This window comes from Seriola dumerili, unplaced genomic scaffold, assembly GCF_002260705.1.
Source record: "Seriola dumerili isolate Sdu_G_001 unplaced genomic scaffold, Sdu_1.0 BDQW01001191.1, whole genome shotgun sequence".
In the NCBI taxonomy this organism is placed as follows: domain Eukaryota; kingdom Metazoa; phylum Chordata; class Actinopteri; order Carangiformes; family Carangidae; genus Seriola; species Seriola dumerili.
Window position 1 is genome coordinate 463,110 of NW_019175446.1, and position 21,899 is coordinate 485,008.

Below are 21,899 nucleotides of genomic sequence, written 5' to 3' on the forward strand. Positions count from 1 at the left end.
CTCTCTGGTCATGTTAACAGTAGAAACCTTATTTTTTAAAGACCTGACAGTGAAGTAAGGAAGTAATCTGAGACAAAAACATTACTTGGAAATAAACAAGTGGAGTCTGAACAGTTACCAACAGCATCCAGGTTTTTGCTCTAATATTAGTAGACTAAACTTTAAACTGATGATCTGAAGTTAGGGACTGTCTGAAAACTAATATCTACAGACTCTTTAGACCAACATTACATTCACGTGTGCCTCCTCCTGTTATACACACAGGTTTTAAAGAAAGATCGTATAACGTGGCCCAATACATTTCTAGTGGCTTTATTGTCGCTGTTAGTTTCAACCTGGATTATTAAAAGAGTTCTCCAGCAATGACAGAGATATCGTCTTTTTTATTCCCTATTACATTCTCCCTCCTTGTCAAAACATTACCCACAATGCAACCACAAAGCCTCGAGCCTCTAGCCCAGTAGTAGCAGTATAAATGGCTGTTGTTGTTGATCTTGACAGTTTTAAAACAGTATAGGCCACGCCCACGCCCTGTGTGAATCCAAACTCATCAGTTATTTTTCTGATGTAAACAGATTCAAATTGTGGTTTTGTGTTACACTCACACAGTCTACAGTTACACCCTTATAATGGGGAGAAGAAAATGGAGGATTCCCTAGATCCCCCGGTTGACAGCTTGTCAAGGTGTCCCAGTGCTGTCCAGTGAGTAAAGATGACGGGTGTTAACGCCGCCACGAGCTGTCAGTGTGTGTCCGTCCATCGGGACAACATGGGGATTTAAGAAGAGAAGTGAAGCTGCAGTGTGTTCTGGTTTTAATGTTTTAATGTTCAGTTGGTTCATTTCTTAGTGATTTTGGTAATCACAGCAATCATTCATCCAGATGTGGTATTTAATTAATGTGGTTTCCTCGAGGTGTTGCTCTCCACCCATCTCACACGGCGTCGTCTTCGCCTCTGTGCCATCCTCATGTGTTCATCCCATCTCAGTCAGCTCTCGTCTCGTCACTGCAAGTGTCAGTGAAGGTGTGTGTGTGTGTGTGTGTGTGTGTGTGTGTGTGTGTGTGTGTGTGTGTGTATAGAGGTGGTGCGTCTCTCTCACATGGTGAACCCATGTGACGGGCTGAGAGGAGACGGGGGAAACCAACCGCTCTCTTCATCCGACACTGAAGATCTGAGGATGAGATGTTGCTGTTTGCATTTTGTTTGTTCTCTCCTCTTTGTTCCCAGTTGTTGTTGTTGTTGTTGTTGTTATTTGCATTTGTTTCAGCCCCTCACACACACCTTGGAAACTAGAGCAGACTGTGCTGTGTAAAAGAAAAAAGAAAAAAGAAGCCTTTGAACACTTTGCACGGCGCGAGTATTCTGACAAAATAAGTGCATCTGGTAAATGTGAAAAGCTTGTTTAATTCACGGCCTAATGGTGTGTGAATGCAGAACGGTAATATCATGTGCAGTATGAATGTGTGTGGAGTCCGCAGGCAGAGCTGAGGTGACTCACTGTGGAAGTGACTGCTGTTAAGTCCCCAAACACAATTAAGTGAGGTCATGGAAAAGCTGAGCTCTCTTTTTTTTTGCAATAATTTTTTTTTTTTTTGGGGGGGGGGGACGTCAGTCTCTCATCTTTCTCCTCTCTCTCCTCTGGCTTGCTTGTTGCCAGTATCCTCCTCAACTTTGCCCCTCTCTCATCTTGTTCCACCCTCTCTCCCCCTCGTCTCTTATCGTGGCTGAGAGGAAGCAGACGGGGATGGATGACTGAGGAAATTGAATCCTCTTTATCGCCGCTGTGCTCCTGCAGTGAGCCATGGACGTGCACGTGTCTGCTTCTCCTGCACCTAAAGATGCAGCTGTGCACGGATACTGCCCCTCTCACACGATCCTGCCGAGCTGACTTTGACATAGTGGTTCGCAATATCGCCTCGTTTATGATAATAATAATCATTCTCTCTTTTTTCCTCTCTCTCTCTCTCTCTCTCTCTCTCTCTGTAGCACTCAGACAAGCAACAGGAAGAGTCTGATCCTGACCACCACCTCGCCCACGCTGCCTCGCCCACACTCCCCTCTGCCCCTCCCTGGACACCTCGGTACGTTTCACACCTGAGTTACATGTTCTAACTCTCAACAAGGAAGTGAGTCAGCCCAAAATGTGGAGCTATTCCTTCAGCTAGCTGATGTAACACAAAGCTTCTGCAGATGTTGATCTGAAGTATCCGCTTGACTCAGTTTGATGTTTGACCTGGTTTTGGTTTCAGTTGCCAGGACTTGACTAAGGTGCTTGCAGGTCTCTGTGTTGGAGCTGCTGCCTTCAATTCCCTTGATTTTATTCATCTATGAAAAAGGCACCGACCAAATCTCTCAGCCCATTAATCAAAACGCCGTCATCACCATCCACAGAACAAAGCGGGACAAATAAACAAAGCATTCATCAGTCTAAAAATCAATGATAGGCCTTTATGGTTTGGAAAAAATTAAAAATCAATTTCACACCATTTTCCCCTCTCAGATCCCGCCCACTGATTGTGAAGAGTCAGATTGTCATATTGAACAGAATCAGTCAGCTTTAGTGCCGCACTTCAAAGGGAAAAGAGAAAACCATGGGAGGAAGATTTAAAACCTTTTTTCTTGGAGGTAATTTGGTCGCAAAATGAAACAGTTCGAATTTCCATTTGTCACATATTCCTCTCCCACATTTTTGTCTCTCTGTTAGAGAGCGAGCAGTCGAAGGACAAGTGCAGGTTTACTTAGAAAAAAAATGGGGTTTATTTTACCCAAAAACATGACAAACTAGAATCACCTCCTCGTGGTCGTATCCCTCCGCCACTCAGACTAGTTCCAGGTTACATCCCTGTTTATCCAGAGTCAGATAAAGGATGAACCGTTAGTGTGAAATTTTGTCATAATTGCTGTGTGAAGTCTTGAGCTATGGCTAAAAAGTGTTTCCTGAAGTCACCATGACTTTGACCTTTGACCTTTGACCTTTGACCATCAAAATCTAATCAGTTCATCCTTTAGTCCAGGGGAACGTTTGTGCCAAATTTGAAAGGATTCCCTTGAGTTCTGGAGATATTGTGTTCACAAAGGCCAAAATCCTGTGTTCTGAGGTCACGGCGACCTTGACCTTTGACCTTTAGCCACCAAAATCTAATCAGTTTGTCCTTGAGTCCAAGTGAACATTTGTACCAAATTTGAAGGTGTTACTGTGATATTGTGTCCACGAGAACGGGACAGACAACCTGAAAACAATATGGCCTCCGGCTCTGGAGGAATAAAAACAAAGAGCCTGGTAAAGATGTGGGGGGGGGGGGCGCTCTCTCTCTCTCTCTCTCTCTCTCTCTCCCCCTCTCTCTCTCTCGTGTCTCACCCTCTGTGTTTGTCTTCTTGTCCCACCAGGAAGCAGCCCTCTGGACAGCCCGCGAAACTTCTCTCCCAGCAACCCGGCACATTTCTCGTTCGCCTCCTCCAGAAGGTCACTGCTTTATATCACTACATATATTAACGTGACTTCATGTGTTTACTCTCACCTGTGTTTCTGTTAGAGCTGGGGGGGGGGGCAGAGCAGAGAGTGAGACGGGCAGAAGTCAAGTCAGCATGAGACAAGGGGAGGAGAGAGAACAAGTGAGCATCAGAGAACAGAGGAGGTGTGGATCTGTTGTCGTGCGAGGTCTCTCACATCCTGGGGAGCAGGGAGTAACAGGCTGACTCATGTATGACAGGGCCAAGCCATTACACTCACAGCACCTCTGTTTATTCATGCTGCTCTAGTCAGGTGGGCAGGAGGGGTGTGTGTGTGTGTGTGTGTGTGTGTGTGTGTGTGTGTGTGTGTGTGTGTGTGTGTGTGTGTGTGTGTGGACAGCTGGTCACGAACGTGTGCATCTGTTCATATGAAAGTGCTTGAGTTTATATGAGAAGGTTTTCAGGTTGCAGTATGTGCGCACCTCCGTCAACATACTACTGCGGTTTAGGCGAAGACCTCTTCTTCCACTGAAGGGAAATCTTGTTTTTACTTTATTTTTATTTTTGTTTGGAAAAACATACATTTCACAATGTTCATTTTACATAGCATCAATATTACTGCATATATTATAAACATACCCCAAGGTTTTATTTCAGACATGGAGGCAATTTGTATCTGACCTCTGGTGACCTTCAGAGGTCATTCTTTTGCCACATGTCTCCATTATAATCATGTATATCTTTTGCCAAAATTGCATTTTTGTTCTATTAAAGATGCTTATTTGCTGATATGGTCATGCAACATAATTTTGTTTAGAGCAACAGTTTTGCAGGGGGGACTACAGACCCCACTATATCCAGGTGTTAAGGTAGCTAAAGCCTGTTAAAAACACTGACACCTGCTGTATGTTCTATGACGAGCTAGCACGTTAGCGAACGCTCTAATCAGAAGCTAGCATGCTAGTTTGGTCTGGACAACACTCATCACTCCAGGTTGCTCTGCCCTCTCCCTGAGGTCAAAATAAACCTTAAATAAACTTCATGGATTATGAAAAAACTGGAGAAAGTTTCATGCTTTAGTCAAAACGTGCACAATAACTTTCCAATATACAAGCTCGTCTGCTGCACTAAAAAGTCTTTTAAAGCTGAATGATTTAATGCAGATTGTTTCTTTCATTTTATGAATCATGCTCACACAAAAAGGAAAAAGTTGAACACCCCCCCCCCCCCCCAGGCAGACACGGGGTGAGGAGCAGAGTCTCTGGTGTTCCTGTAAATCCTCTGTCCTCATTTATCAAATCCTCCTGGCTGCCTGTCACTGTGTGATCGCGGCACACAGAAGCACAATGAATGAGTCTTCTCTCCTCACTAAGAAAGGCTCCAGGGACAAACTAGATGTGTTATAAGTTATTGGTCTGCTGAATAACTTTTTTTTTTTTTTCTTTTAGTGCCGCTGAAATTGAGATGTGTTGGCGTATAGTCTGTGAAAATAGATTGTCAGGGTTTTGCATTACAGTGACATTTATTACCTCACAGGCATAAAAAAAAAAAAGAAAACCATAGGTATTTAAGACACGTAATGCAACAGTTTATATTAAGCCATAATGGCAAGATATATCACAATGGGCTTTTTATTTAATGGAGCATTTGTTTTCTCTGCAGAGCCGACGGACGGCGATGGTCTTTGGCATCTTTGCCCTCCTCTGGATATGGCACTAACACTCCCAGCTCAACGGTAAAAACCTTCACGCTCCTCCCAAGGTCTTACCTGTTCCCCAGGGGTAGTTCTGCTGTTGCCAGGAGATACACATGATCTCAAACAACTAAAAACATACAAACAATGATTTTATTAAAGAATATATCCACATCTAGATGTATTTAGGGAGATATTGGGCCCATATTTGAGTGCAATAGGTAGAGGTGATTGCCAAGACAACTGATATTTATTTTATTTTATTTATTTATTGTTACCTTACATCTTATATGTGCGAATCTTTGTGCTATATTTGCAATAAGCAGCTCATTGACCTTGAGAGTGCATGAAAATAAAACTAAAATAAAACTGAAGCTAAAATGTTAGCTAAAAGCCCCGGGTAAACAGTTAGCTAAAGGTTCAGCTTCTGCCACTCCAAATGGTAGTAAAATATAAATGCAAACTTGACCTTGAACTTGACATTGACAATGAAAAAGTCATTATTAGTGTTAAATAACATCCAGTTTATAATATATTAAAGGAGCTATCTGCCAGTTTTGCTATTGCTACATAGCTAACGTTAGCATTAGCAGCTAGTCTACAAGAAACGTGATTTCAGCATCAAACTTCATTCCTTTACTCACCAACATCTGCCTGCAGAGGTGGAAAGCAACACCAGTGTTAACTCTTGTTTCTATCAGGTCTTTTCCTCTACTGAGGTTAGCATGCTAACCAGCTAGCACCCCCCCGGCCGTCTCATCACGTCACTTTCTGATAGCAGCCTCCGATCTGTCCTGAAGACGTAGTGCTGCTCAGAGGACGTGTTATAACCTCTTGTATTTTAAACACCACAACAATCACCGCCGCTCACTCCCGGGAAGAAACCACGTACAGCGGCAGAGAAAATGTACAAATAGCCGCTTTAAATGGGAACAAATTTGTAAGATAATTGGTGGTGTTACTGTTTGAGTACATGCGCTCATCTGACTGTACAACAGACAAAAAGGTTGGGAGCCACTGACATAAATTACTGTAATTGGCGATGATGTAATCTCCAGAGCCTGCTTTCGCATCCGTTCTCATATTCTCACCATGTCAAGACATCGTTTCACTCCGCCCTCATTCTTTAGCGCTGTTGTTTGTTTGAGTATAAAGCAAGCTTCACCATCTGACACCATCTGACACACAAGGCATTTTTAACTCCATCCCTGTTCAGCGTGTTGTGTGTTTATTTTTTTTGTGTGTCTAGTTGCGTAACGGCGTCGTCAGAGGCCTGGTTCCTACTCTCCATCTGGCTGTGGATGGAGGGGTTAGATGGATGGAGGGAGGAGGACAGGAAAGGGAAAGCGATGAGAGGGTCATGAGAAATGTGGCGTAGAGAAGAGAAGCTGGCATGAGATGAAGCACATTATGTTCCACAGTAATTTAACCACGGGCTAAATGTATCCTGAGGCTATCATTAGAAACAAAAAGATATTTCACTGACATTAATTCTCAGACTTTTATGAATAGGACTGAAGTGTGGAGCACCAGTTCTTCCTTCAGGTCTGCTCCCTGAACAGAAACTGTCTGCTCCTGCTCCATTTAAAATAATCATCTCAAACATTTTCACACCAAAGAATCATTCATTGCTGAAATGAAACCTTGGAGCCATAACTGTTGAAGTTAACCAAACATTCACTTACTAACGACTGTCTTAGATTCGCTTTGTATTTAAGGAAAAACAAACAAGATAAATTAATTAATGCGCATTAGAGGCACTAGTAGGTGGATTTTGAAACCTTTGCCAGGCTAGCTATTTCCCCCTGTTTCTGGTTGTCATACAAAGCTAAGCTAACTAGCAGCTAGACCACACATTCTATCCCTAATTATTGTTCTTACATATTCTATCACCTCTCTTCACCGATGGTCAGATCCTTTTGCAAAGTGTTTGACACGTGTCTTTATTTATACTGTTCAACTCTTTTCACTTGCTCTTATTCATTTTATCGTCTTCAGACTCTTTGGCCTTCTCTTTCATCTGGTTTTATTTTTCTGAACCACTTTGTAACTTTGTTAAGAAAAGTGCTCTATAAATGAAGTTATTATTATAAACATTTTATGCCCTGGGTTTGTCCTCTGAGGCTAGAGACTGCCATCTCCATCTCACTGATTGGAGCTTGTTGGGACTGAATGTCGCCTGACAGGAAGCTCCATCAGGCACGACTCAGGGCTAAAAAACAAAACATCACAATGAGTGACAGTAATGCAAAATATAAAGTTGTATGTATTTCAGTCTTTCAGTTCTCAAGTTTTTCGCTGTATTTATTTTATTTTATCTTTTTTTTGTGGTTTGAGCAATAACCATTTTCATTACAGTATGTTATTTTAAGGGATCTATTATCTAACACCTAAACATAATTATTTCTGTTTCAAAGTACGTATTGTTTATCACCCCCGTATTTGACCTCAAAAGAATTACATTCATGTGAACCACTACACTAGTCACAGCTCTGGTGATGCTTTGTGGGAAACGTAGTTCAAAAACACGACAGCAGTGAGAAACTTTCCAAGACAGTGGATAGAGAAATACAAGCACAGAACCTTGACATACATGAAACAAAGAAAAATGAAGTCCTCCCGCTCTTCCAGCCGCCCTGTTAAATCTGATTGTCTCCGATCGATCTTTGGATTAGCAAAGTAAGTGGAGGAGGTCCAGGTCTCATTGCTTTGATGAAGGCAAATGAGGCGGTGAGACGAGGTTTGTCTGTGCAGATTCATGGGTCTGACCCTGAGGCCAACTGGACGACTGCATTAACATTTCAGCTTCACTGGGAACAAACAACTGTAATGTTAAAGATACTGTAATAGTTTAGCTTCCAGAGCATGACGTGCGTCGGATCTTGTCCTCCAGGTAGAAGCAGATAAATTAGGATCATGTGCAGGAATTCCTTCGTTTTCCTCGCACTTTTTTCTTTTCTCCACCTATACTAATATTTTTGTTCTCCATCCTCCTCCGCTCTCTCTCTCTCTCTCTCTCTCTCTCTCCTCGTGCCTCCCCCTCCTCTTCCTCTTCCTCTTCCTCTTCTTTTCGCTCCAGTCCTCCAGCTCCTCGCAGGAACGGCTGCACCAGCTGCCCTTCCAGCCCACCATGGACGAGCTCCACTTCTTATCCAAGCACTTTGGCAGCACCGAGAGCATCACAGACGACGATGGGGGCCGCTCCTCTCCTCACATGCGCCTGCGCTCCCGTAGTCTCAGGTCAGCAGCAGCAGCGCCCGTGAGATTAAACACCAGGACGATTTCCAAGCAGATTTACAGGGGTGGCCCCTGTTGATCTTGTTATTGCTTTTACATAACCTCCTCTTTAGTTTTCCTGTTTTAAAGTTGGACTATGTCACTTTTTACAGAAGAAATGACCTTTTTGTGGGTAAAAAGTATAAATAAAAAGTTTACCTTATCTGTGCTAATGTTAGCTAATGTTAGCTAACTTTAGGCAGATATTGTTATGTTACATTTTGCTGACTTTATACTTTTCTCTACTTGTGCTTCTGTTAGATGATGTTTTAGCATTTTCACGGGCATCACCTTTAATAACAGAACAGGTCTGTTAGCTTAACTCACTGATATTAGCTAGCATATGCTACTGGTCATACCAGACCGAGATGGCTGTAGCATCATCACACCTGCGTGTATTGAACTGAGCAATAGTTCGTTTTTCAATGTGTTTGTTATTTGTTCTTTCAAAAGTTACATACACTGACTTTAACAATAAACGTGTCTTGATATTTATAAACTACGAACTCTCTCTTTCTCAGCACAGTTCAGACACGCTGCTTTTCACACTGAGCATCTTTTTGACCTCATTCTATTATTTTCTGTTTTCACCTCCAGCCCCGGACGCTCCTCCTCCTGCTATGATAATGAGATAGTCATGATGAACCATGTGTATAAAGAGCGCTTTCCAAAGGTAACACACACACACACACACACACACACACACACACACACACACACACCCAGTTGTATGATAAACATCGTATTCCACAACAGTAAGCAAATCCTTAAGCCTACAGGGAATTAAACCGACTGTTCAATCCTCAATAACTATGACTAATCCCATAAAGTCGGAACTCAAATATTAGAAAAACAAAAAATAGAAATGGGATATAATTTATGATTAAATGTGTTCGGAGATTTGTGTGTATGAATGTTTGATATCATACATCGAAATACAGTAAAAAAAAAAAAAGGATCTATGGGGGCTGATAAACCAAAGCAAACGAGATTATGTGACACTGCTAAGCCCCGACATGTTCACCCTGTTTATTCACCACGCTCATTAAAGCTGCCACAGCTATGAAGAGTTAAACAAAAAGACATTCCCTCCTTTGACTCTTTTCTTTCTCCTTTTCCCTCTCTTGGCGGGCTGAGGTTGGTATCAAAAGGAAATGGGCTGAAAGCTTCCTCAGTGATAAAAATCAAGCCTGAGGAAATTGGGCATTATAGTTTGCCGCTCATCCGAGTTAAAAGCTCTTTTGGCTTCTTCTCACAGAAATCAAATGGAAGAAATGACATTGTAGTCAGTGTAAATCAGCAGAGCCACACTGTCGGGGTCCGCAGATGAAATTGCTTTCTGAACTTTCTGTCGCACTCTTCTAAAGAAATTCAGTCTTTTCTCTAAACATTATCTAAACTTATCGTCCCTCTCCTCTCACGCCGCCCACCGCCCTCTGCCCTCCGCCAGGCCACGGCGCAGATGGAAGGGAGGCTGGCCGAGTTCATCCAGGCTTTCTCTCCGGAAAATGTTCTTCCACTAGCTGATGGAGTCCTCAGCTTCATCCATCACCAGATAGCTGAGCTGTCCAGAGACTGCCTGGCCAAAGCCCGCGAGGGTCTCATCACCTCTGTCTACTTCTTTGAGCTGCAGCAGAATCTGGACAAGCTGCTTAATGACGTGAGTTAAAAAGATGTAATCCCAACGAACTTGACCTCTGACCTGAGTGACAACAGCTGATAACTTCATTTGAATCAGGGCCGGATATCAAACTGCAATACTTTCTCTTGTAGCAACTGAAATGTGCGTGTTGCACATTTCAGTTGCGTGGGAAAACGGTCAGGTAATGAAAAGCAGTACTGTCTGGTTAGTTTAGTGATTATTGTTGGCTTCATTTTTCAGCCTCGGAGGTTGAAGTTTGGGTCCGACCTCCGAGGCTGAAAAATGAAGTCAGCATGGGAGTAATGACCAGTCAAGTCTGACTCCAACAGGGAGTCAATCTCCATAGACTCCCATGTTAAAATGTCCGAACTTTACAGCAGAAATAAACATGTTTACAACCTGGTACAAAAAACGGTTTTGGTTTCTAGAGCTAATTTCCTCCTTCATGACAACTGTTTTATATAACTCACCTGGTTACATTTTATTAAGGCTTAAAGTTGCATGAATTTCCTCTAGGGGATAAATAAAGTATCTATCATCTATCTGTTATGTATAATTGAGGGCGTGGCCTCTTTGAGTGTTAGAGCCCCTCCTCTTTGCCCATATTTGGATCAGCTGGGAGTTCGGCTGAGTCAGGTTCTGCCAAGATGGCGACAGAGGAGCAGCTCTAAAACAGCTCCTTAGAAACCAAGACTACGTCCATCTTTATTTACAGTCTACGTTCAGACCACACCCACCTTCGATCGTCATTTTGATCTCAGCCCCTCCCACTTTAAAGTTTTTACACGGTGACAGAATCTGCCCACAGACAGACCTGCACAGCTCTCTTCTCCAACAGGCAGAGGTAAAACACAGACGCTTTAGTTCAACTACGTTGCGTTTAATTGAATTTGTTTGTAAGGCAGCGTCTGTGAAATGAGTCATAACCAAAGCAGACGCCAGACACGCGTCTGTCCTCTGCTGGTTGGGATGATGAGGAAGGGGTTAGTGATGCACAGATTCAGCTCAAGTCTTTATTTTTCAATCCAAACACATGATGCCTTCGGTGAGAGACGAGATGGAAACGGCAGCGGTAAATGGAGGCTAATTGTGCTCGTGATTTACTAGAGGAGATAACAGGTATCAGGGAGTCTCATCACCAACCTCATTTCGTCGGCTTGATTGGATCGCTGTGATTTCTGTGGGTCGCCTGGTTTGGGTTTGATTGTATCTGCCGTGCCGTTTCGTGATCAGATATTCTCACATCTTACAGCTTTGAACACTCGCTCTGTCTTTGTCGCGCCGTGCGTCTTTTTGTCTCACTTTTGACAGAATTTCTCAGTAACGCTAAATGTTAACGTATCATAACGTGTTTTCTCTCTCTCTCTCTCTCTCTCTCTCTCTCTCTCTCTCTCTCTCTCTCTCTCTCTGTCAGGCCTTTGAGCGTTCGGAGAGCAATGAGATGGCCTTCGTCACAGAGTTGGTGAAGAAGCTCCTCATCATCATCTCTCGGCCTGCCAGGCTTCTGGAGTGTCTGGTAAGATAACACACACACACACACACACACACACACACACACACACACACACACTTTTCAGTATTAACCGATACTGACAAAATTATTCCACAGTGTTCACGATCCTTCGTCACAGAACATTTCACAGTCCACGTCCCTCTCGTGACTTAAGACAAATTGATTTTCTTTAAATAAACATGAGCACACACACTCAGTTGTTAGCGTATTATAAGCACTTAAGCTCTCTGGCGTATTACACAGCAGGAGTACAAAATCAAAACAAGCAAATACTGATGTATAAGAGTCAGTCCGGTCTGTCCGGGTGGCGAAGACATTTGCATTTAGATTAAAATTTGCCCCGCCACAGTGCGACCAGGCAGCGGCCCCCTGCTGCTCGGCTGCCTTCCAGTCTGACTCAGACAGACCGTGACCATGGTGTCATTTAAAGTTGGAGGATACCAATGTGTGTGTGTCTGTGGCCCAGTGCGACTGTGTTTCATAACAGGGTATCAATCTTGTGCAACCCCCTCCCTCCTCGATGAGTCACCGCCCTGACAGGGTTTCTGATTATAAACGACAGCTGAAACAGTGACATGGAGAATTGATTCATCGGCCTAATTTTTTGTACATCACTGCATTCCTGATTATGGTGTGTGTGTGTGTGCGTGCGATTGCAGTTGCATGTTTTTGGCAGCGTTAGTGATCAGGTTTGGATCGACAGCCTGGAGTTGCATTAGTGGTGTAATGGGTGAAACTCTCCGCTGCAATACAACATGTCAGGTTTAATATCTGGCAAGGGCGTGAAGTCTTGGGCGCAGGGAAGGAGGCCGAGCACTGTGACGTATTCCTGAGGGAAACAGAAAGTGTGGGCACCATGAAGTTACAATTATTTAAATATTTAAGTAGTTTAGCAAATACAGCGCCGAGGAGGACTGATCACCAGCCGTTACTCCACCCTCACCCCTGTCGGATCAGGAGGAGAATGAGGAAGAACATGATGACTTAAATCTATTAGAACAATTTTTAACAACAACTAGCTACCAAAACTACAACCTGCAAGCTAAAGGTCAAGTGTGGCTTTATATTTATATAATAATAATAATAACAATAATAAACTTTATTTGTACAGCACTTGATGAGCTAAAAAGAAAAAGGATGAATCAAGTAAGAAAGCGGACAGAGACACAATAAAAATAGATTTAAAAAACTTTAATAACATTAACAAACAAAAAAAAACATGTAAGGAAATTAATAATAAAATAACTGATAAAATAGAATAAATTTGCAATTTTCAACATAGATACAATAAAATAATATACACAGGATGCAGCTCAAAGTGCTTTGACAAATATAAAAGGAGAAAGGGAGTTAAGACAGGAAATCGTTAAAGAAGAAGAATAACAATAACAAAAATAATTTAAAGGGGAAAAAATGTGAATAATGAATACAATGAAAAAAAGCAGGTGTGTTGTCAATTGTTTAAAAATGTCCCCCTCTAATATTTGGTAATGATATATGATAATCAGTGTTAGTCAGTCGACCCAAATCACCTTGGTCCTTATTATATTATATTATTATTATTATTATGTGAAAAAAGAATTGACACAGAATATATATATATATTTTTGCTCAAGTGAAATTATTCTTTGTGTTATAACTATTTTTATTCTACCTCACATGTTTGCTTAAGACTTCCCTATGTGATCTCCGTCAGCACAGGCTCAGAGTTATGGCACAAATATAAACCCACGCTCAGTTCCAGCTCTCCTGAGGAGGATGCTGTGTTTCCACCACCGGCTGTTTGTCTCTTTCGGACCCTGTTGCTCGGATCTTGTGATTTGGGCTGAACATAAATCTGTTAAAGTGTGGCTTTAAACGAACAGCACAGGCTGCAGTTATGGCGTCTTCCAGAAAAAAAAAAACAACTCCTGGAGCCGCTCCAGAGGCAGTGAATCATGAAACAACTCCCAGAGGCAGCCGGGGCGGGTTTTACAATTTTCTCATTTACATTCAAATCAACTTTGACGCGCAAAAATTCAATCAGCCCGCAGAATCTTAGAAGTTAATGTCATTAATTTAATGTTAATGGAGGAGCTCCAAACGTGTCCACCAGATTACATCATCGGTTCAAGTCTTAATTCCCTCGTTTCCAGGAGTTTAACCCCGAGGAGTTTTACCATCTGCTGGAGGCGGCAGAGGACCACGCCAAGGAGGGCCATCTGATGAAGACCGACATTCCTCGTTACATCATCAGCCAGCTGGGACTGACCAGAGACCCTATTGAAGGTGAGGGAGAGACAGGATCTCACATCTAACTTATAAAATGAGCTGAAATCAGAAATCAGCTGATTTAAACTGCCGTATGTTTGTCATCAGAGATGGTAAACCTCGACAGTTACGACAGCGAGGGGCCGCTGACGCCTGAAACCGATGACTCGACAGAGGTGAGACCCGAATTAATCCTCAATCCGGTCATTTCTCCACAGCTCAGTCCTTTTTCCACATTCATCCATCGTTTCCTTACCAGTAAAAGGCCCGGCCTGCCAAGGTCTTTGTTGATCTCACTGAAAATGTTTGCTTCATCTGCTAATGACTTGGCATACAAGCTTTTATCCATCTAATTTAGCTAATTTATGCTGAAGTAAAAAAGAAAACCCTTGAATCTCGGGGCCATCCCTCCATCTGCCAAAATGAAGCTAAGTCGACAAAAAAATTGATGAGAGGGAGGGAGGTATGGAGCGAACCTGAAGCAGCTGTACAGTTCTATGCATTTCTATAATTTCAGTGTGAATGTGGGGGGAAAAAAAAATCTGACTTTGTTGACACTTGTTAAGAGAAGATATTGATCATTTGTCAATGAGGAGGACCAACTTTTCTGACTGTGAAATGATCCACAGGGGAAGATCAGAGCAATGAAACCACCGGGAGAAGCAGACTTCCAGACCATCAAGCTCATCAGTAATGGAGCGTACGGGTAGGTAGAGCTTTGTCCTCTTTACTGTCGATGATTCATTTTCACATCTCAAAAATCAGGCATGGACACATTTTTTTGGACAAGCAACACACGGGCCACAGAGTGAAAATAACCTGTGCATCATGCATGTGCCTCTGTGTCCGTCAGCGCCGTGTACCTGGTGCGTCATCTCGAGACACGGCAGCGATTTGCCATGAAGAAGATCAACAAGCAAAACCTGATCCTGAGGAACCAAATCCAGCAGGCCTTTGTGGAAAGAGACATCCTCACGTTCGCAGAGAACCCTTTTGTCGTCTCCATGTTCTGCTCCTTCGAAACCCGCCGGCACCTCTGCATGGTCATGGAGTACGTAGAAGGTGAGAAGCGTGGAGGTGCATAAAGGTCGTACTGCTGCGGCCGACTTCACTCCGAACATAGTGCGAACAAGTTCACGTTTTCAACTTTAACTTATCTCTGAATTACAGGAAAATAAGTAGCACAGCCGTGAACGAGACTAAGAGCGTCCCAGATCCGTACTGCACATGAATGCTCAACAGATACACACTAGACATTATGCATTTTTCTGAACGTGTTGCCGATGGACACTGCTCTCCGACAATGCAATGCACAATAAGGAAATGGAGAAGCTGCTCTCAGGTGAAAGAAATCACAGTAAATCCTGGGTGGTGGGAAAACAGCTCCAACATGTTTCTCGCTCTTTGATTGGCACAGAAGTTGCAGTTTGATTGACATCTAATGTTGCAAATATTATTTCCTGTTAGTGTGAAATGATTATATTGATTTTACTAACTGCTGAAACAGTATATCATACCATTTAATATGTAGAACATACTGTATAGAATTAGTATGTAGTATGGATTTGGGACACAGCTTTTGCTAGCAGCTCCATAAGGCTTTGAGCTAAATGCTAACATCAGCATGCTAACGTGCCCACAGTCATAATATTAACATATTTATCACAGTCACCCTGTTAGCATATTAGCATGTTCCTGTTTTCCTAATTAGTATTAAACACAGGGAACAGTTTAATCATGAACCAGTTGGACAAATGGAAATTTTGACCCGATTATGCCGCTAGATGAAAAGTCAGAAGATTACCAAATCATTACAATTCACCCTGAGTGTGCGTCAGTGGTTATCAAATCAAAACATTTCACTTAAAAACCACAAATACAGAACATCACGGTGACGCTAGAGCATCACCGAAGTCACGTCTTATATCTTATTATAAGCCTAACCTATAGGTGACTGAGTGATCTGAGCCTTTGTGTGGACTGTTCGTATGTTATCTAAGACTGGTTGGTGAGTTGGGTGAATATATATATATATATATGAATGAGTAATAGTACAGTCATCAGAGTCCAGAGAATTGCAGTCAAGATTGCATTACTGTGTTTAGTTGTGCATGTTGCGTTCATCTAAATGGAAACTTAAATGGTCCGAGACAAGAGGTACCGGGAGATAATCACGGTAATTGCTAATGTCAGCAGCGAGACTAATCAAATAATGAATTCTGCTGTCAGGTGGAGACTGTGCCACTCTGCTGAAGAACATCGGGGCTCTGCCTGTGGAGATGGCACGCATGTACTTCGCAGAGACGGTGCTGGCGCTGGAGTACTTACACAACTATGGCATTGTACACCGTGACCTCAAGCCTGACAAGTAAGACGGAGTTAGTTTTCACCAAACTGTTGCAAAGGGATGATGCAAAATGTGGCAATGCGTTGCTTTCTTTCATCGCTGTTATATTGTTATTTCAAAACAGGATTTCCTGTATGTTAATCTTATGTAACTCAAACTTAACTTTGCTGTTTCTGTTTCTCAGCCTCTTGATTACCTCAATGGGTCACATCAAGCTGACAGACTTCGGTCTGTCAAAGATGGGTCTGATGAGTCTCACCACCAACTTATATGAGGGACACATAGAGAAGGATACTCGGGAGTTCCTGGATAAACAGGTATCACAAACACCTAATTCATCCTGATATTCTAATTCATTATGCAAATTTTACATAGACAGTTATTGAGGTAATTTAAATCTACCAACTGTTCTGATTGAGTAAATTTAAATGAGTTCAGCACATTATAACTTTAAAATGTGTCTCTTTGGCAGTATTACACTGCAGACAGTATGATCCAGGCAAAGTTGAAATATGAAAACGTCCTTTGATGTCTTAATTTCTATGCAAAGATATTCCCTCCCGCCATTATGTGCCAGGCATATCTGAAGCACGAAAAAATGAGGCCATTAACAGTTGGCAGAACAATAGGCCAGTATTTCCTCAGTTATTCTAATCATTTCTCTTTTCCGCTAGGTTTATTTTCTCAAGCCTTTCATTCTGTGCTCGTGCTTTGAATCTAAGCCTCATTGTTTCTTGTGTGTGCATTGTGCCAGCCAGAATTTAGCATTCAGCGCATTCCCATCTGCACATGAAAACACTCACCGGGGCCTTTCATCTTGTCTCGGCATCTCTAGAGTGATCTACTTAGTTACTTAGGCAGAAATACGCACGCTCCATTCACACGTGCCTCTCACTCCGGGTCAACCGTCTCCCTCTGTTATCATTTTATCATTTTTACTGTCGGTAGAAGTTTCCCCCATCGATACTTTACTGGTGGGTTTGGAATCATTTCAGTGTGAATTCAAGTGATTACAGAAGTGACTACAAAATACTGAAGATGAATTAGACGTGACGAAAATGTTATTAGTTGTAAAAGTGCACAAACCCTCAGGACTTGGTGTCATAAAGTCTAATGAATGAGTCTCTTTTAGGTGTGTGGAACCCCAGAGTACATCGCCCCTGAGGTTATTCTTCGTCAAGGTTATGGGAAGCCAGTGGACTGGTGGGCTATGGGCATCATCCTGTACGAGTTCCTGGTGGGCTGCGTGCCTTTCTTTGGAGACACTCCGGAGGAGCTGTTTGGACAGGTCATCACAGGTGAGGCATCAAAGTATCTTTAGGGTGGATAAATTAAACGCACTGTGCGCAGCTACTTCCTGTCCTTTACCTCCATTCTCTCACAAACTCTCACTTCTTTATCAATAATGCGTTTCCTCACGTTCTCCCCTCTGTCTCGTAGATGACATAGTGTGGCCAGAGGGGGACGAGGCTCTCCCCGTTGACGCCCAGCACCTGATCTCCTCCCTCCTGCAGACAAATCCAATGGTTCGACTGGGCACAGGTCAGTCAGTCACCTGGAGCGGTCGTTAACTCACTTTTTTTTCTTTTACCTCCACAGACCTGACAGTTTAACTCGTTTATCAAAGTCATCCATTAAGATCTAAATTCATTCATTTATCTATTACTTTTAGCTTTTTAAACTGTTCATAATTCACCTATACCTAATTAGCTAACTTGTTCAGCTATTTATACATTTCTTTTAGCAACTTCAAATATTCATCCATTACTTTAAGCTAACTATTTTAACTCTTTATCCGTTACCTTTATTTAATTAACCCATTACCTATTTAGCTAACGATGCCAACTGTTTATTCTTTACTTTTAGCAATCAATTGCAACTATTTATCATTATCCATTACTTTTAGCTAACTATGTCAACTGTTTATCTATTACTGTTAGCTATTTAAACTGTTTATAATTCACCCAAACCCAATTAGCTAACCACTTCAAATATTCATCCATTACTTTTAGCTAACTATTTTAACTATTTAGCCATAGCCATTACTTTTAGCTAACTAGTATATTTTAATCATTGATCCATTCGTATATGTTTGGACTCACTTGCTGGTTTTCACACACTCTCACTTTAGCATCTGGGGCTCAGCTGTTACAACTGACTCATTAGATGGTTATGTATTTTTTAATTAAATCATAATTTCTATTTATTTTTTTAATTAGTTGAGCTACTCGACAGTCCTTCCATGTTCCTTGGCAACTGCAGACATACACCCCCTGTGGTGCACGTACCCCTGGTCGGGAATGACTGACCTAGTCATCCCGAACGGTGGCTCACAGGTTCAGTCGTCTTCTGCCCGAGCCGGAGAGCCTTTACTTGCTTTAGGGCTGCAGATATTACCGGCCTGTCTTCATCCCCTGCTCTTTCTCTACATATACCTCTCTCCTCTTCCTCCCTCCGTCCCTTAGGTGGTGCTTTTGAAGTGAAGCAACACTCATTCTTCACCGAGGTGGACTGGAACAGCCTGCTGAGACAGAAGGCAGAGTTCATCCCTCACCTAGAGTCAGAGGAAGACACCAGTTATTTTGACAGTAAGTCTGCTTCTGGGAATGCAGGATGCTCTGGAAAAGTTTGATTCTGGGAACAGACCGCAGATTCCTCTCAGCTTAGGAAACTCTGAGTCATCAAAACAGCTCGGGGTCCTCTGGTTCTTTGCTCCATTTTTACCATGATAAACACTGTAAATGCAGAAAGGCAGATACTAGTCTAATGTGCATTTTTAGACCTGAATGTTCAGTTCAGCACGAGCAGGGGCGTCTGTCTGCGTTCGCAGCTTTTTTTCGGCGAAGCTCTCAGCGCACAGTGACTGCTTTTGTCTCGCTGAACACGAGCCAGTGTCAGCATCTCATAATGTGCATTAGTATAAAGAGTGAGATGAGCAGAAAGGAGCAAAGAGAGAAATACAAAGCAGCTGGTCTCTGATTTTAAAAGCTATCTCATTACTGTTCCTCATCAGCTCGCTCCGAGCGCTACCATCATGTGCATTCATATGATGAAGATGATACCAACGATGATGAGCCTGTGGAGATTCATCGCTTCTCATCCTGCTCCCCTCGCTTCAGCAAGGTCAGTCGCATTAAAACTGCCTCTCACTTCTTTCTGGTAATGTTTGAGGTGTGACAGCGGCGGCGGTCAGTCCACGTAACAACACAATCAGTGCCCGGAAAGTTTGACTAACCTGTTGTGTGGCCCTGAAGGTGTACAGCAGTATGGAGCATCTGTCCCAGCTGGAGCATAAACCCCACGGTGTGACTCTACGGGAGCACAAGGTCCCCAGGGAGGATCGAATGGCCAAAAGAGAAAGCCTGGGGAGTGTCACCCTCAGGGACAAGAGCTGGAGGACTGGATCTCCTGAGATGTGAGTGCGGCCTGCAGAAAGTAGAAAAAAGAAACAGTTGGAAATAAGGTCTGGTGTGTAATGGGAAGGATGTTGTGGGGTTAAATGATGCACACTGGCTGTATGGTGGTTCTTATCTTTTTCTTGTTTGTTTTGCTTTTCCAGGAAGCGCTTGTCCTGCTCCGAGTCCTCCTTCACTGAGAGTGAGTCCAGCCCACCGTCGGGGGCCCGAAGACGCTTCTCCGCCCTCATGGATACACACCGCTTGGCCTCCCCTCTGGAAGTCGACTCTGAGCTCCCTGTATCCAGCAGGCAGCCTCCAATGAAGGCAAGGGGAACGTCCCTGGAAGGAGCCATGGGTGCAGTCCCCTCTCAGGGCGACCTGAGAACATACCTGAAGGACAGCAACGGGCTCACGGCGGGAGGTAAGAAGGAACGAGGAAGCACAGCCTGAATTAACGATCTGTGACGAGGAGCATTTATTTACTGTCAGGTTCCACGTCTCTGCTGTGTCACAGAAAAGCTTCTGAGACCTGCGGACGCATCGTTGCCTTTACCTGGCAGTGCTGCAGTTCTGGGGCTTCCAGAGGCGCCGGCGCCCCGCGGGGCCGCCACTGACCTGGTGCTGCGGAGAGTTCGCCACCAGCAGCTGTCAGCCGAAGGAGAAAAACGTAGCTCACGACCAGGAACCAAAGTTATCAAATCTGCTTCTGCGACGGCTCTGTCCGTCATCATCCCTGCAGGTACAGGCACGTATCGTGTTGCATAAGCAAATGAACTGTAACAACCTAATCAATCTAATCCTGTAATGTAATTTTAACTCCGTCCCTCTCTCCTCAGTGGAGCAACATGGCGCCTCCCCTCTGGCGAGCCCCATGTCTCCTCGCTCCCTCTCGTCCAACCCCTCCTCCCGCGACTCTTCTCCCAGCAGAGACTACTCTCCGATGGTCAACGTCCTGCATTCCCCGATCACCATCCATCGCTCCGGGAAGAAGTACGGCTTCACCCTGCGAGCCATCAGAGTCTACATGGGAGACAGCGATGTCTACAGCGTGCATCACATGGTCTGGGTGAGAGAGCGGAGCTTACAGTGTGCAGAGTTCTCGATGTATCGCGCCTTTCATACATACAAGGAGGTTCAAATTCTATGAAAACATGTAAACAATTCAAAAATGTGTAAACACAAATGTGAAACTCAATAAAACAAGTTAGAGTAATACGAGCATCTGCTGCTCAGGCGGTGAAGGGCAGGAACGGCATGTGCACTGGAAAAGGGGAGTGGACCGAGTTCTGAACCCGTCAGAGTTTTGACACGGCGTTTCTGTCTGAATCTGTTTCATCAATTTATTTGTTCCAAACGCAGCATGTGGAGGACGGAGGCCCCGCCCAGGAAGCTGGACTCAGGGCCGGGGACCTGATCACTCACGTAAATGGGGAGTCAGTCCACGGTCTGGTCCACACAGAGGTGGTGGAGCTCATCCTGAAGGTGACACCTATCTATCTATCTATCTATCTATCTATCTATCTATCTATCTATCTATCTATCCATCTATCCATCTATCTATCAAATTTATATTTACATTTTAAGATTTAAAGTTGTTCAGATAAAATGTGTCAACAAAATAATATGGTTCACATACATAAATATAATCTACAGAGTGGAAACAAGGTGACAGTTACAACTACTCCCTTTGAGAACACTTCTATAAAAGTGGGTCCCGCCCGCAAGTCCAGCTATAAATCCAAGATGGCGCGACGCAGCAAGAGGACAGGGGCCAAGGAGGGGCAGGAGTGAGTTACTGCAAAACAGATGCACTTCATTACACAGGACCACACACTCCTCTGTGTTTCCCAAGCATTTAATCTCCTCATTATATCTTTTATTTTGTCTCTCAGTAAGAAGCGCAGCTCCCTGTTCAGAAAAATCACCAAGCAGTCCAACCTGCTCCACACCAGCCGAAGCCTCTCCTCTTTAAATCGCTCGCTGTCGTCTGGGGACAGTCTCCCGGGCTCGCCCACCCACAGCCTCTCCGCCCGCTCGCCCACTCAGACTTACCGCTCCACCCTTGAATCCCCTTACCTGGGTGAGTATAAAAGGCCAATCACTTAATTGCGGTGATATGTTTAAGAACAAAGAAACATGAGCCGCATTAAAGGCTCTGATATCTTCTGTGTGTGTTAGATGTTTTAAAGAGTTTAAAGTTTCTGACCACAAGTAGAGCTATAGACCAAAGTTTTTGCTCTATTTCACTGTCGTCTGAGGTCTGAAGTTCTGTTTCCGCTGCTCTGTTACTCTCCTCTGTGTTTCTGGACGTATAAAAAGAGTCTATAAGC

General features: G+C 43.4%; 1 protein-coding gene across 1 annotated transcript in view; it reads left to right on the forward strand.

The window, feature by feature from the left end:
• The window catches only part of LOC111238076 (microtubule-associated serine/threonine-protein kinase 1-like), a 38,807-nt gene that overhangs the window by 14,894 nt on the left and 2,014 nt on the right, over positions 1-21,899 (forward strand). Inside the window, exons 3-26 of the mRNA XM_022767476.1 lie at positions 1,987-2,081; positions 3,388-3,463; positions 5,113-5,185; positions 8,223-8,383; positions 9,017-9,092; positions 9,870-10,079; positions 11,476-11,577; positions 13,710-13,842; positions 13,933-14,000; positions 14,454-14,530; positions 14,678-14,886; positions 16,054-16,192; positions 16,356-16,488; positions 17,304-17,469; positions 17,612-17,713; positions 18,637-18,759; positions 19,185-19,294; positions 19,426-19,586; positions 19,731-19,990; positions 20,084-20,308; positions 20,406-20,635; positions 20,929-21,051; positions 21,223-21,356; positions 21,462-21,649. Coding sequence (XP_022623197.1) covers positions 1,987-2,081; positions 3,388-3,463; positions 5,113-5,185; positions 8,223-8,383; positions 9,017-9,092; positions 9,870-10,079; positions 11,476-11,577; positions 13,710-13,842; positions 13,933-14,000; positions 14,454-14,530; positions 14,678-14,886; positions 16,054-16,192; positions 16,356-16,488; positions 17,304-17,469; positions 17,612-17,713; positions 18,637-18,759; positions 19,185-19,294; positions 19,426-19,586; positions 19,731-19,990; positions 20,084-20,308; positions 20,406-20,635; positions 20,929-21,051; positions 21,223-21,356; positions 21,462-21,649 — 3,374 coding nt within the window. The remainder of the gene's footprint in view (positions 1-1,986; positions 2,082-3,387; positions 3,464-5,112; positions 5,186-8,222; positions 8,384-9,016; positions 9,093-9,869; positions 10,080-11,475; positions 11,578-13,709; positions 13,843-13,932; positions 14,001-14,453; positions 14,531-14,677; positions 14,887-16,053; positions 16,193-16,355; positions 16,489-17,303; positions 17,470-17,611; positions 17,714-18,636; positions 18,760-19,184; positions 19,295-19,425; positions 19,587-19,730; positions 19,991-20,083; positions 20,309-20,405; positions 20,636-20,928; positions 21,052-21,222; positions 21,357-21,461; positions 21,650-21,899) is intronic.